This window comes from Panicum virgatum, chromosome 9K (genome assembly GCF_016808335.1).
Source record: "Panicum virgatum strain AP13 chromosome 9K, P.virgatum_v5, whole genome shotgun sequence".
In the NCBI taxonomy this organism is placed as follows: domain Eukaryota; kingdom Viridiplantae; phylum Streptophyta; class Magnoliopsida; order Poales; family Poaceae; genus Panicum; species Panicum virgatum.
Genome location: NC_053144.1, coordinates 49,835,999 through 49,851,926, shown reverse-complemented (window position 1 = coordinate 49,851,926; position 15,928 = coordinate 49,835,999). Strand labels below are relative to the sequence as shown.

The window sequence follows — 15,928 nt, the reverse complement described above, 5'->3', positions numbered from 1 at the left end:
CCCCATGCGCCCCCAAGATCCTTCTCAGAAAAAGCTGCATCAATGTTTATCTTCCACATATCCTGCCTCGGCGGAGCCCAGCGACAATCAGGTGCACGTGCATTGATCGAACCGACTTTAGTAGTCACTACCTGCCCCATTTGTGTCACTAATCGCGCTCTATATATGATTTCATCAGTTGATCTTCTTTCTTCTCCAACATTCACCTTGTTTCGAGCATCCCACCAAGACCACAGGAGACCAATAATAGGAATCCTCTTCCCTTCATGCAGGGACATAATGTGCTCTGAAACCTGCATAGATGAAGATAGCATACACAGCTTCGCCCTCTCCTCTTCCAGATTTAGTGCTCTCCAGCACTCTTTTGCAAATTTACATTTCAGAAAACAGTGGCCTCCATTCTCATCCAATCTCAAACAAATCGGGCATTTTGTATCAATCTCCATCCCTCTCCTACTAATATTCCTTCGCACAAGCAGACTATTAAGTGCAAACCTCCAAAAGAAATGTTTTACTTTCGGTGGGCAGTTCAGTTTCCATAATTTCTTCCACTTGAAGCCATTTGTTACAGCATGGCCAGCAGATGTGCTTCCCTCACCATCCTGCCAGACAGCATTCCTTGCTCTATCCTCATCTAGTGTATGATATGCAGACTTCACAGAAAAAACTCCCTTACTATCAAAATGCCATGCCAGTATATCTTCCATACCGGACTTAATTGGTATACTCAGAATACGGTTCCAATCTTCTTCCCAAAAAATTTCCTCCACCAGCTCACGATCCCATTCTCCACTTACTGGATTTATAAGCTCTGAAACTTTTGTCAAGATTGTTTGCCCCCTCGGTGTTATAGGCCTCCTAGTAATACCATCAGGTATCCATGGGTCTAGCCAAATATTAATTTGAGTCCCATCACCCACTCTCCAAATTAAACCTTTATTCAGAGCTTGTACACCTCGGACAATACTGCGCCAGGAATAAGATATACCCGGCTTTTCCTGTACAGATAGCAAATCACCATTGGGGAAATATCTTGCTCTAAGGACCTGGGCACACAATGATTCCGGATTGGAGATTAATCTCCACCCTTGCCTTGCAAGCATAGCAATGTTAAACAAATGCAGATCTCTGAAACCCAAACCCCCCTTCTCTTTTCTGGTGCACAACTTCTCTTTCGACACCCAGTGCATCTTGTGCTCATTATCCTGCTGAGCCCACCAGAAACGGCATATCATGGCACTGATTGCATCACACAGGGTTTTAGTGAGGTCAAAGCATGACATAGCATAACTAGGAATGGCCTGTGCCACCGCCTTAATCAAAATTTCTTTGCCAGCTCGTGATAACTTCTCCTTCCACCCTTGAATTCGTTTCCAAACACGATCCTTTAGATAACTGAAAGTTTTTTCCTTCGACCTCCCCATATAGACTGGCAAGCCCAAATACTTTCCATTTCGTGCTTCAACCGCAATGTCAAGTGCATTCATCACTACTTGCTTCTGTGGACTCTTAGTATTATGACTGAACATTACTGATGATTTCTCCTTATTTATTGTCTGACCCGAGCAGTCCTCATACAGTGAAAGAATATGTTGCAAATGATTTGCACTCCGTTCATCAGCTTTTAGGAGTAGCAAGGAATCATCAGCAAACAGTAAATGATTAATGCTCGGTGCTTCTTGGCATATTTTCACCCCTGTCAGATCACCTCTAGCTTCTGCTGCATGTAGCAAACATGAGAAAGCTTCAGCACATAGCAGAAACAAGTACGGGGAGATAGGGTCCCCTTGCCTCAAGCCCCTTTCGGGCACAATCTCATCAGTGATTTTGATGTGATAAGTGACAGTAGTAACACATTTCATAATAACATCCACCCAATCTTCATGGAACCCCAATTTAAGCATCATCTTCTCTAGGAATGACCATTCCACACGGTCGTACGCCTTGCTCATATCTAACTTCACAGCAGCGAAAAAGTCACGGCCGCTTCTCTTCGTCTGCATATAATGTGTCATTTCATAAGCCAGCAACACGTTGTCTGTTATCATTCTTCCAGGGACAAAAGCACTTTGATTTAATGCAATAATATCTGGCAAAATAACCTTCAACCGGTTAGACAATACCTTGGAAGCAATCTTGTATATCACATTGCAGAGACTTATTGGCCTAAGATCTTTAATTCGCTCAGGATTGGGGGCCTTAGGAATTAAGACCACCACTGTCTCATTCCATCCCATGGGCATTACACCACCACTCAAAAAAGATTTGACTTCCCTGATAACACCTGCGCCCACAGTATCCCAGAACTGCCGGTAAAAGAGAACCGGCATGCCATCCTTCCCAGGCGCTTTCAACTCCCCCATACTATCAAGAGCAGCTTTTATTTCAACATCCGTCACTTCCTTCAAAAGAAATTGGTTCATTTCTGAAGTGACTTTTTGCTGAACCTGATCTAGAAGTTCATCATAACGAGTCCCTGCACAGCTGCGAAAAAGATCTTTATAAAAGTTAGTGATAAGCTCATGCATCTCCCTTTCATTCTCCACCACGCCTCCATCCTCCCTCACCAGCTTCTTTATTTTGTTTCTACTTCTCCTTTCAGAGGCAAATTTATGAAAGAAATTGGTATTACGATCACCATCCCGCATCCAATGGACTTTCGCCCTTTGACGCCAATATAGTTCCTGCTGCTCCTCAAGTTTCTCCAGCTTATACCTCAAAATCCCCTCCCGAGCCACATTCCAATCATTAGTAATGGACCGGCGGCACTCCTCCAGTGCCTTTTTAGCTCTCTTAATTCTTTTTTCTAAGTCGCCCAAAATATTTTTACTCCAATCCCACAACTCCGCTCCTACCTCCTTGACTGCATCCACCACAGTGCCATTTCTCACATCCATGGTAAGGTTCCATGCATTTTGTACAATGGTTTTGCACTGCTCTTCCTGAACCCACCCCGCCTCAAATCGAAAGGTTTGTCCCCCCCCCCCCCCCCTCAAGCTCCTGCATTCACTCTCCTCCGTCGTCAACTTAACAATGATTGGCCGATGATCCGAGTGACGCGGATCTCCATTTATAACCCGAAAGCCTGGGAACCGGCCACACCATGCTTCATCTGCCACTGCTCGATCCAGCCTTTCTTTTATATAGTTTTCACTCGTATGGCTATGATTCCTCCAAGTAAATGGATCACCCACAAATCCAAGATCGGTTAGCGAGCACTCCTCCAGCGCCTCTCGGAACCGATCCATGCATCTCTGCAGCTTTGGTTGTCCTCCCTCCTTTTCACAACTCAGCAAGATCTCGTTGAAATCCCCCACACACAACCATGGCCGCCGACGTGATGCATTCAATGCCCTGAGAGCTTTCCACGACAACTCTTTTTGGTCAGTTTTTGGTTCTCCATAGAACCCAGTAAACCACCATATAAAGCCATCCGGTTCTACTACATCGGCATCAATGTAGAACCGGGAAACCCCCCGCAATTGGAGGTTGATCTCCTTTTTCCAAAAGATTGCAAGCCCACCACTCTTCCCCTTGCAATCTTTGGCCACCATGTTTGTTAACCCCAGCTTCCACCTTAAACGCTCAATTCCCCTCTCGTCCATTTTTTTCTCGGACAAGAAAAGAATGTCGGGATCCTCCTCCTTCTGAAGGTTCAGAAGGCCGCGAATTGCCGGGCCATTTCCCAACCCCCGGCAATTCCACGCAATAAGCTTCATTGCTTCCCGCAGGGCTGCTCCGGCAGCCCCGCCAACACAGTTGAAGTCCCATCGACCATCTTCTCTTTCTCACTAAGCCTGCCTCATTTCAGCGCACCTCCATCCTCCTTTTCACCATCTTCCACCTCAACAACTCCGAAAGCCCTCTTTCTAGTGTCCACAGAAAGGGACCAAGTCAGATCATCCCCCTCTGTTACCGGTCATGGCTTCTTCTTATAGGTTTTGCGGCCATTCCTGCTGCTAGCTGGGATCTTACTTTTTCCTCCCTCAATTGCCACCAGGTCCTCCTTCTCTCCCGCCTCCTCCACGTGCATGGACTGCATGGAGCTGTTCACGTGTGGCACCAGAGCTTGCTGCTCCTTAACTCCATCCTCCCTCTCTGCCGCCACCACCTCCATTTGATCATTATTAGGGGCCACCGCACCATCTTTAATCATGCATTTGTCAAACTCTAGGTTCTTCTTTGCACTCCCCCCATTATGCTTCATCAGCCCCATTTTCTCCCCGGCCTTCAGTGGACTGGTTACCTCATCGTCACCCCTTCCGTCCTGTTTATCTCCATCCCCGCTACTCCACCATGACGGTGCATCACTACGTGATCCATCAGATCCCCAGCGACCAGCAGAGCCACTACGCCCAGAATTCAGATTCGAACGCCAACCCACAATCCTCCCCCCCCTCTCCTGCCTCCTCAGGGTATCCCCAGCACCCTTCCCCCTCGTCGGGATATAGCGCAGTGATTTATCAAACTGTGGGACTGCTCCTTCTTCAAGGTGGATCGAGCACGACTTTTCAGTATGACCAATGATCCCGCAAACATAACAAAAATCGGGCAGATATTCATACACAAGGGGGCACCATCTCCCATGATCATCCTCCTCCTCCTGCACTATGACACCCCTCATGATCGGTTTGCGTATGTCAAGACGCACACGCACCCGCAAAAACCTCCTTATCGGCACATCCCCATCTTCCAAATCCACCATCATAAACTTCCCCACCTCCTTTCCAAGAGTCATCCCAACCTCCTTGTTCATCATTCCAATCGGGAGATTCATGATCCTAACCCGGATTGGCACGGACACAAACTCAATTTCATCCAATGTCTTCCGGCGATCAACATCTGCCAACACCACCAATTCCTTCGATATCATCCATGGGCCCTCATCCAATGCCTTCCGCTTCCCCTGATTAAAGTGACCAGAAACTTGTTCTCCCCTAACGCTCTGCATTCGATGCCCTTGATGGGGCACCAGACCCTCCCCAGCGCCTGCTCCACCGTCTCCGCATGGATCAGCTTCTCCGACAACACTTTCGCCAACGCCTGAACTAGTCCGCCACCATTATCCCCCTTCTTCCCACTTGCACCGATCTTCACCCCCTTCTTCTCTGCCTCCGACAATTGCAGATTCCGCAGCAACCCTTCCACGCCCTCCATCGCCGAAGACCGAATCCAACGAAAGGGGTTAAGGTCCCCTCGTCGTCGTCACCGCAAACCCTAGGCTAGCATATGAGTTTGGGGAAAACGGCTGCGAATAACGTAGAAAATGGAGTGGAAACGGGAGTTAGGGACTGGATGTACACCACAGCAGTGTAGATCTATGTGGAGGAGGAGATCAGGAGGAAAACTATGGTGACAACGACGGCAGCCTGGATGATCGCCTCGAGTCGCCCCGGAAACCCTAGGCGCCGAGGGAAAAAAACCGTAGTTTCAGACTTTCGCGTGATTCTTTATCAACGGGTACATCGCCACCATTTAGGGCTGATAATTCCTCAAGATTCTTGGACGGCCGAGATCCCCCTTTCCCGCACCGACGGGCACGGCTTCGGATTAAAAACTCGGCTTGGTCGACTCCGCGTCGCCCACAGATCCAAGGAGAGATCTGCCATCCCCTTCCTACCCCGTGCCGCGAACCACAAACCTAACGCGGAGCGGCGCGGGGGCGGCCGCCGGGCGGAGCAGGACAGTGCACGCAGCGGCCACCGTCGTCGGCGGATCCATCCACCATGGGCGGCGGCAACGGCCAGAAGTCCAAGATGGCCCGCGAGCGCAACTTGGAGAAGAACAAGGCCGCCAAGGGTGCGCCCTTCCCCTCTTCCCGTTGCTTTCCTCCCGTGACTTCGGGTTCTTGCATGCGAGGGGAGTTTTTTCCCTGTGATTGCTCTTAGGGTGCTACGATTTGATGGATCTGCATGTTTTCTATGTGCAGGGAGCCAGCTTGAGACCAACAAGAAGGCCATGAGCATCCAGGTACCCTTTCTATGTTTTTATGCTTTGTGATGGAATTTCTTGATGGACTGTTAGGGGTAGAGCGTGTGCTCATAAGATTACTCTGTTGGGTTAGCGGCTGCTGTTGCAATGTTGATTGTAGTTCCTTTCCTACCATTAGCCATTAGGGCTTAAAGTGAATTTTAATTTGGGGATGCTAATAGTGATAAAGTTTACATAATTCGATCTGTGTTATGTAATTAGGTGTGCGCCCTGCTAATTGATGACTAAAAAATAAGATGATTTAGTGTGTTTATAACCAAGTACACTTGATGTGATGCACTATGCCATTTCCTCGGTTATGTGTTATTATCTGATTTGAAAGGGATACGTTTGACTCTGTTGTGCGACTTTGTTACGGCCCCAGCCTGAATTAGCACGGTTGTGTAGTTGGAGAGAATTCGGATGAATCTGTCGTGGGCATGTCAATACTCTATCTGGTTTCAGCAACATTTGCTGCCACTAAACGAGTAGAGTGATGCATCATGACATCCTTGACCCTTTCCCTGATGATTCAGGCTGGCCACAATCTTGTTCAATGGTTTTGTTGAAAAGTAGGAATGTAGGATCAGTGAGCAAACCATTCTCATGGTTGGTTATCTTTAACAGTAATCAGTTATTTCTGGCCGCATTTGGCTTCAGAAATGCCTTGATATAATATATTATCCCAACTATTGCCAAAGAAAACATGTCCAGTTTGTTTGCCAATGCTTGGAATTGCAGCCAGGGCTTGGAACTGAAACTGGCTTGTTTTTTGGGGGACAAAACACCAACAATATCTAGCTTCCAGAACTATCCGATCCTGATTTAGTGGTAATATTGGTTTATCGAGTTATGTGAGTTACATCAATTACATTTTTTACTTTCTGGTATAGCATTAGTTAGTTTCATGCAGCCTTTGTGAGTTTCCTTGTGGGAACTGCTTGTTGGAGTGCACTGGTTAAAAAAGAGAGGTTTCAAATAATGTCTTCGTGTGCTAACTAGATTAATTTAGTCAAAATTTAGTGTTAATTGCTTGTTTTGACAAGCTGTTATCTTCAAGTGCTTTACTGATATTCTTTTGGTGAACATGAACACAGTGCAAAGTATGTATGCAAACATTCATGTGCACCACGACTGAAGTGAAGTGCCGGGAGCATGCTGAAGCTAAGCATCCAAAGTCAGACGTGTACCAGTGCTTCCCCCATCTGAAGAAGTGAAAGCTTGCACTAGCAACCAGGATGCCATGGTCTTTGAAGTTCTTAAAATGTCAAACGTGTCTGTTAGCTGTGTGGATTGATCACCATCAGTATATGAAACCCCCCTTTGCTGAGGGAGTTCATTATACTTTATCTGCCATTATTGTGCGTCCTCTCCTATGTTAACCTACATAAGAAAGTGATGTGGTGTCTAATGGAACTGTTGTCTGCTGGAAAAAACAGGTTTCAGAATGATGAGTTTCATTTGCAAATTGCAATCGTTATCTTTTGTTTTTGCCTCACCCTGCTCAAGAATCTTTTGCAAGTACCATTTATCGCAATTTTACTACAAATAGACTTGCATATATATTACGAACTGATATTTCATATATTTTAAGAAGTTGAAAGGATACTTAATAGCTCTGAATGGAACAAAAATTTCAACTGAATTTCCTGCAGAAAAATTACAACTGAACTTCAGGCCTTAAGCTCCCCGTCCAGCCGATGTTGAGGCTGTTGGAGAAGATTGTCCAATTTCAACTACTTCAAGACATTCCAACTTCAAAAATGTATTTAACAGGTACCGATCCAACTGTGTTTCAGAATTTAAGAAAATCTATCATAGTAAAGTTCTTGCAAAACAGTAACAGGCCTAATGCTCAGGAAATTGATCACTCATCGAGTTGGACTTGCAATTCGAATAATCTCTACTACTGGCGTAGCTGTACTGACTGAATACTAAGGCCTGCATTGTTGAAAACCTTCGTTCTCACCATGCACATGGTTCAACTGGGATCCAATCAGGAGCAGGAAAGCTCTACTGCTAAAATAGGGCACAGGTGCAGCTGCGATAGGAGGAAACAAAATGCACGGGAAGAAAATCACCTGATTGAGACAGCAGAACAGCATAGGCCATCGGCAGGTCTTGAACTCTTGATGTTCAGGGTGATGCAGTTCCGTGAGTAGAAAAAAAAAATCCATTCAACAAGCATCAACACTGATGTTCAAATATGCAAGATACCAGGACGATGAGTATGGCTGCACTGCTGACCTTGGCGAACGAGGCGGCACAACCATGGACAAGTGCCGATTGAAGGGAGACCTGCACAGGTGACCGTTGTCTGATCGGCGAGAGGGCGACGCTGCGCGTGATCGATCGGACGGCGTAGATGATGTGTGCGGACTGCTGATTGTAATTATTTTTTCATGGTGTTAAAGCTGCAAGCCTCAAATGAAGTCATGCCAACTTTTCCATTAGCAGTTGCATGTTCTTCTTTTCTGATGTTGTGTTTTATGCTACATTGCTATTAGATGATGTTGGGGCATTTTTCAGTAAAAATGAGGAACTAATTGCGCAAATGGAGGGTCCACAATTTTGCTGTCTTTTGCCCATCAGGATCATCCATTGGTCTTGTTCAGGACTCGTCAGAGGTGTATTTGTCTACCAGCAGTCCAAGGACCATCCATTTGTCTACCACTGGTGCATATTGATTACCATGTACTGCTACGATGTTAGTCTGGCCCAGCATGTTTCTCCCTGACTTACTCTAGCTCCAACAGCACTGAAATTCAGTTCCTTGCTACATCCCTGCTCCTGCTGGAGAGTAGATAGGCTACATGTAAGGGCTCAAGTTTTTCCTTCTTCTGGGTCACTGCAACTCACTCATTTGAGCTAACTTAATGGAAGGATGCATGGATGTTGGGATGCAAATGAACTAGAGTGGTGAGCTAACACTACCTATTGGTGTCAACGGTTGCATACTGTTGACGACCAAAATTGGCAGTAAACTGAGCAGACCGGTCTGACCGGTGTGTCCAGGCGGTCTGACCGGTCTAGGCGTTTGTAGACGGTCTGGCATGACCAACCGGTCTGACCGGTAGGTCCGACCGGTCTAACCGGTCTAGGAGGAGTCCGAGTACAATTAGAGTTCTTAATAGATTTAGATCTGTAAACAGAATTTATTGCGGGGTAAGTCTTTCCCACCGTATAAATATAAAGGGTCACGGCCGATTGAAGGGAGAACCCAATCGAACCAATCAAATACATTTATCTTTATTGTTTTTACATTTCTTCCTCGTTATCCTATTTTTCCAACCTCGACATGCTGTTCTTCTCTCGTCTCCATGGCGTTTGAGGACGCCTTAGCTGGCCTGCCGAGCCTAGGGCAACCCTACTCGCGCTTGCCCCGACGGGGTCCCTCCCGGGCGAGCGTTCGTAAGATCGTCGCCGTTGTGCACGGCGACCGGTCTGACCGGTCCCTCTGACCGGTCTGACCGCTCCACGCATGAGGTGCTGCAAGGAGCTCCTCCTCGCGTCGCGCGACCTAGCGCGATCGTGTGTTGGCCCGTAAGCGTCAACACATACCCAGTCGCATGGTTTTGGTCTGATGAATAACCCACCACCATCTGATTTGAAGCACATGTTTAGTAACTGGCCGTTAACAAGCTTCACTCCAAGATTGAATGGCTTGCAAACTTCACTCAAAGATTGAACAATTGTGCGGCTTCAAACTTTGTGTTTCCCTTATCCCTATGCTCGCAGCTAAATTTTTTGTGAAAAGCTCGCAGCTAAATTTTGTGCCTTTTCTCATGACTGAATACTGATTCCCCAAATCGATTTCTCAATGTTACCAGTCGGTCAAGCCAAGTCTCATAAATCAACAACAAAGCTACCTAGTGCCTAATCAGTGAGGCACTCGCGAATCTGGCTGCCAGAGAAACCGGAAAGAAATGAGAAAACGATGGATCGGCAATATTAGCTCCTTTCAAAAACAGGCCGTGCAGGTCAACACTTGTGCTCCGGGGTCATGCCTTTTTGTGCTTTAGTTGGGTATCTGCCTGCCGTGATGTTTGGTCTTGTGGTCTCCATTGGCCTTTGCAGGCTCGCAGCACGTTGTCCATGGCGGCCAAGACCAGACTACGATACTACGTGGTTCAGTGGAGGAATAAAGCTGCACAGCGGGAGTGGATTGGTTCATCTGGACGACCGAGTATAAAGAATCGCAAGACCTTTGAATTGTCTAGGTACGGTGGGCCCACCGTACCGTAACGCCTACTCCACGGCAAGGAAACGTTTCGTGCACCCCGGCCAACAGGGCCGGCCCTGACTTTTTGGTGGCCCAGTACGAAAAAAAATAATAGAGGCCCCCATTAACTATAAAAATATAAAAAGTCAAATTGGTAATCGGCATGACAAGTAGGTAGCAAATCGGCGATTTGTAGACAGCGGTAGCGTCTCGCGAGGATGTCAAGAAGGCACTGAAGCGTGTAGTTGGGCAGATGTTGGAGAAGTTATCCATTGATTTTCCCCTATCAAATCAGGGCGCGGCTTTATTCCTCCAACTGGACAGAGATGTCACGCCCAACAATATAGGTTACAAAATTTATGAGGGGGTCATGGGTCTGTTTGGATACATAGAGATAATAGTTATCCCTCATCTTTTAGCTCCAAATTATCCCACCTGTTTAGATGTATGAGGGATAATTTTAAGTTAAAGTGAATTATCTCTCCCAAAATTCTTAGCCCCTTCAAGAGGTGATAATGGGGCTAATTTAGTATGAACCCCACAAAAAATGTGAGTATACACACACCTAGATATGGGAATGAGAGAGAGGGTGGGCATTAGCCCATAGATCCAAACAACCTACCTTAGGCTAATGCTTAGCTTACCAATTTAAGACTAAACATTAGCTCTCAAAATTAGTCCTGGGCTAATGTTCCAAAGGCCATGCAAAATACTTAGATGATTCGAGTCTCTTTCAATATCTAAATGAGCTGACTTATAAGCAAATATATTACTTATAACTTGACATGTCTCGTAACATAGAAATTTTTGAAGGCCTCCGATTTTTTGAGGCCCGGTGCGGTCGCACCGTCCGCACCCCCTCAGGGCCGGCCCTGCCGGCCAATGTACATGGCTCGGCTACCAGCCAGTTTCAGAACAAACATGAGGCAGCTCTTGAGAACTTGAAAGCTACTGGACAGATGCAGAGCATCTACCTCTACTTGTTGGGCTCTAATCAACATAAAAATGTGTCAGTTGCCTAGGTTTTCAGGTGAATTATTGACTGGGAAATACACGTAAGAAACTAAGAACGAATAATTCACAGCAAGCAAACATGAGCAACGCAAGCTGTTTTGTCACCAGTGAATAATGTCATATTTATAAATCCGTGGTTCATTAGGAGTGACAAATGGAAACCCCAAAAGCATGACAAAAATGGATCTCATGAAACATATCCATCTACAGAAATCATTTGAAAAAAAATTGGAAGAAGTGGCTATGGCAGAGCTGCAGAAGTAGAGGATGTTCAAGCAGCTTCTTGCTCAGCAGCACTCGCGGCGTTCAAATCCACTGAGAGATCAAGCTCCTGCATTGCATCAGCGTAGAGTTGTTAATTTGCGTCTCCATTACAACAAAAACACTTCAATACCAAGAATTTGTGATTTTCTTTATGCCTATGTGAAATTACCTTTCCAGTGATCTTGTTGTACAAGGCGAGGACATCCTTCACCGTTGTCTCAAAATGAGTGCTAGCGTCGTAGCTCTGCGAAACGATGGCAAACTTAGCAACACTTGTACAAAGTGTGGTATTTCTACCGTAGAAACTTCTTCTGCATGTACTACTTACATTTGTCAAGAAGCAACTATCCTCCTCAGGATTGTTGATGGGTTCGTATCTGTCATAGATGTCGAAGAATGTCTCCTCCACAGGGCCGAGCAGATCGATCCCGGGTTTCAGCTCGATCTCGGGCTTGTCAGTCTCAGCTTCAGTCGACACGAAAGCGATGAACTTGCCTTTCGGCGCAACATTGTGAGCGTAAGAGCAACAGAACACGTACCTGCAGTGGAACAACAAAATTCAGATTACCTGAGAAAAGGCACCTATACTTGTGTGCTGTATGCTGTTTGTCAGTGCCTTAAATAGCACTCCATGTTGCAGTGTTAAAACTTACATGTCTGATTTGCGCTTTAGCTGTTTCTTTGGGAGGATGATCTGCACGGAGTGTGAATCCTTGGTGTCGGGGATCGGGTGCTTCATGATGCATATCGCACGCGCCACCCTTCCAACCTTCTTCACCTGCTCATTTTTTTTAAAAGCATTTTAGAAACCGAAAACATGTGCAGCACATGTATATCTTTTCGCTCTCACAAGAAAACCATGTCTACCTTTTCAGGCAAGTACGAGGGATCACAGACGACCTTCTTGCACTTCGCAGTCTCTCCTTCAGAAGTCACACCATATGCTTTACCGCTCTCATCAAACTCAACCTGCAAACCGTTGGCAAGTTTGGCAAAATCATCAGAAGACTAGCATTTTATTTGAGCATTCTCAAGTTGCGATCTGACTGAAATACTTCAGTTACCTTGCATTCTGGCTTGTTCAGCATGTAAGTGCCACCATAAACAGCGCTCAGACGGGCAAAGGCCTTCCACAGCATGCAGAATTTCAGTTTATCATGAAGCTTTTAAACAGTTACATTGTATTAGTTGATTTGTTGTAGCTTTCTAGGGCTTACCTGAGGGAGTTCTCCTAAACCATATAGAGGGTAGATGTATGGGGACCCACCTTGGAAGCGAGCCAGCGATTCTGCATAAAGCTATTGAAACAGAGGACCAACATTAGATTTTTTGTTGATTCTTTTCCCTATGGGATAATTAGTCATGAACTAAAAAGTAGATGTTCTTTTGATGCACATTTAAAAATTCATGTTCTTAACTTGATCTTTTGTGTGTGTGTGTGTGTGTGTGTGTGTGTGTGTGTGTGGGCGCGCGCGCGCGCGCGCATTGAGTGGTGAAGAGGGTCACACAAAAATGGGAGGAAAACAGAGACCAGACATCAGTAAAAAAGGGTAGCACCTTCATTCGCTTGACAGTGTCGATTGCAGGCTCATCCAGATAGCTGTCATCCCGATGAAGCGCTAATGCATGCCCGATAAAGTCAACCGTATCATCCTCCAATCCATATTTGCTGATCCAATGCAAGAATAATCATAGCCTTTGCATTAAGAAATGGCGACAAAAAAAAATACAAATTCGCCTTTTTCACCTCTATATAATATATATTCAGTGCCACAACAACTGGAGATGAACTTACGAGATGACTTCTCTTGTGGTAACCTTGGTCAAATCCAGGCCCTCGTGCGACTTTGCGTCGTCCTCCTCGTAATCCTGCACGTAAATGAAGAACTTCCTCGCCCGGCGCTTCTCGAAGAGGCCCATCAGGTTGGACTTCAAGGCTTCGACATCCGTTGCGGGGACTTTGTGGATCTGTCAGCAGCGGCATCACCAAACCAATGCAGGCAAGGAAGGTTGCATCGATCAGCATGGATGCTTGTTGCTCGATTGGACGGATCACATACATCTCGATGCAATGCAAGACCCAACTAACCATACCTTCCCATTGTTGTAGACGAAGCTGCCGTCAACGGCCTTGAAGTTGAGATACTTTGTGACGCTCGTGTGGATCAGGACACGAACCAGGGCGCCGTTTGCCATCATGAACTGCAGATTCAGAGCTTATTTAATTTGGATCTGCAGAATACCAGAAGGGCGCGGAGTGACAGATTTCAGGTGGCGGCCGGCAAACCTTGGGTATCATGTCAACATTGTATTCTTTGCTGATGCCCAGATGCTCAGGAGGGGTGTCGTTGCCTTTGAATCTCTTCCAGAGCTAATAACACACCATGCGAAGAGTGGACGGCCGGAAAACGTTAGAAATGACAAATGAGAATGGATAGTATGCGATTTCGAAAGCGGAGAATGCATGGAAAAAAATGCAGCATACTGAATGACAGTAGTTCCAAGGATCATGTGTCAAATGAGTAACCTTGATGAGATTGAGGGATGAAGACTCCCCTCCGTAGTAGTCGTTCCTATCCATGTGGAGAACCTTGAGGCCGTCGACGGAGAGGAGGCCGCTGATGATGCATTCCTTGAGCCCCGTCCCCAGCACGATCACGTCGTACTCCTCATCCATCTCGCTGCGATGGGTCGATCGATCGATCTCACTCTCTCCGCTTCACCTCTTCCTGGTGGCCTGCCGTATATAGGGCCGGCCGGACAGGACGCATGCATGCGCGGAGGAAGGGGTCGCTGCCTCCCGCGGCCAAGTCGCTGGAGCCGGTCGCGGCGGCACGCAACACGTCGCGCGCGACCCCCGCGGCGGTGAGCGTTTTTGCCGGATAGGGAAGCTAGTTTGCTTGCTCAAAGACGCCCTCTCGATCGTTCACACGGATGGAGAGCTGCTGTGTATGCTGATTGGACACCGATAAAATCCCGAAAAAAAAACAATTTTCACCTTTCAATTAACACGATATTCTGATTTTTAACTTTCAACTATAAAAATGGATAACAGGAGCATCCAACCGTTGAAATCAAGCAAATTTGAGCCCCCAAATAGTTGCAGATATGGTTTATTATTTTTTTTATAAACTAGTGAGGTGACTCGTGCATTTGCGCGGCTAGTATTAATATTTTAAATATATTTTTTATTTTTTTATCTAATTATTATTCATAAACTTAAATCTTTCTCATCACATGCTACTTCAGTAATCAAGAGTGCTTCTCTGCTGCTAGTGCAGTGGTGCTTCCTCTTCCCTACATCTTTCTTTGTCGATGTGGCCGCATGGCAAGCGCACAGTCCTAATCCTATCACGACTGCCTATCTCCTCGCTCTTGGCTACTACCATTCTCTAGTAGTAGTAACATGTTTCTAATCTGCCAGCCCTTGATGCTGCCCACTGCTCAGTTCAACTGACTCAGTTGTTCCTTTGCCAGCTTCCCTACTTTATGATTCTCTTGGTCGTCTGTTGCTACTATGTTTAATTCTGTCATCTGTTGCATGACGTCATGCCTCCATGGCTGAGTTCCTATTGGGGGAACAATCGATTCAAGTTTCTTGCTTTTTAGAAGCCAATAAATCTCCATAATGCAGAGCACAAGATTCCGTTCAGAATTTCTGGAACCTATGTTCATGTTCAAGCCTGATGAGCTTACTATACCAATCATGACCTGTTCGATATTGTCATGGTTCCTGATCTGCTTGTGGTGTTAATTTTTTTTTGAGCTTGTGCTGTTAATTGTGAGGTGTGGTAATGTCTTGTAGCAATGTCGGCAACAAACCTTTGGAGTAATGTCAAGGACAAGGATGCAGGGGGATTGCGAAAAAGGGTTAGGTTGGACGTGCAGTGGCCTTGTGCTTGCATTGGGCCTGCAGACATGCACGTTCAGGCATCACCATAGGCAGTAGGTGATGGACAGTCTCCAGACTCCATGGAGGCTGAAGAAGCTTGCGGCGCGGCGCTTACTCTTGCTCTTAGCCTCCAACTCTGCGATCCTCATCGCTGGCCCAACTTTGGCCACCTTCTCATCATGATCACTGCGGGCCAGGTGGTAGTCTAATATAGCGCAAAGCCTATAATTATCTTGTTTATTTTGACTAATAATAATATAATCGTGAAGGTACATTTGGGATTTTGGTAATATAATAAGATATATGTGTGGTAAAACATGTTAATTGTTTGTGTAGCTAGTATATTCACGATATGTAGCTTGATATGCAAAAAGATGGATAGATTTATATTTATAAATAGAAATATATTTTAATGGCACTAGTGGGTAATTTATAAACATGTATATGGGTATTTTAGGCTAATTTTTTCGTAATGGCAGTGGTGGGTAATTTTAATTTTTCCTTTTTTGATTAATGTGGCAATTTCTAGACATTGAGAGGGAATGTGGAGGCTCCGTTTGTTGGCC

The 15,928-nt window shown here is 45.9% G+C and overlaps 1 protein-coding gene and 1 pseudogene across 2 annotated transcripts; one reads left to right on the top strand and one right to left on the bottom strand.

Annotated features, from left to right (window-relative positions):
* Nucleotides 1-5,562: 5,562 nt before the first annotated feature.
* Nucleotides 5,563-7,461, top strand: LOC120651979 (uncharacterized protein At2g23090-like). The gene is made up of 3 exons (XM_039929665.1): nt 5,563-5,799; nt 5,930-5,970; nt 7,068-7,461. Exons 1-3 carry the CDS (start codon nt 5,727-5,729, stop codon nt 7,185-7,187), a joined length of 234 nt encoding a protein of 77 aa, XP_039785599.1. The 5' UTR covers nt 5,563-5,726; the 3' UTR covers nt 7,188-7,461.
* A 3,849-nt stretch (nt 7,462-11,310) lies between these two features.
* LOC120648760 lies at nt 11,311-14,242 on the bottom strand (annotated as a pseudogene). Its single transcript, XR_005665079.1, has 11 exons — nt 13,998-14,242; nt 13,565-13,841; nt 13,266-13,438; nt 13,028-13,139; nt 12,688-12,768; nt 12,535-12,597; nt 12,338-12,439; nt 12,124-12,248; nt 11,799-12,009; nt 11,640-11,714; nt 11,311-11,537 (listed from the first exon to the last, which is right to left on the bottom strand). The product of XR_005665079.1 is annotated as a guanosine nucleotide diphosphate dissociation inhibitor At5g09550-like (transcript).
* Between the last annotated feature and the right edge of the window lie 1,686 nt (nt 14,243-15,928).

Coding starts and splice junctions, on each gene's coding strand:
- LOC120651979 (XM_039929665.1), top strand. CDS start 5,727: ATGGGCGGCGGCAACGGCCAGAAGTCCAAGATGGCCCGCGAGCGCAAC. Junction 5,800..5,929: donor GAAGAACAAGGCCGCCAAGG/GTGCGCCCTTCC, acceptor TTCTATGTGCAG/GGAGCCAGCTTGAGACCAAC. Junction 5,971..7,067: donor AGAAGGCCATGAGCATCCAG/GTACCCTTTCTA, acceptor ACATGAACACAG/TGCAAAGTATGTATGCAAAC.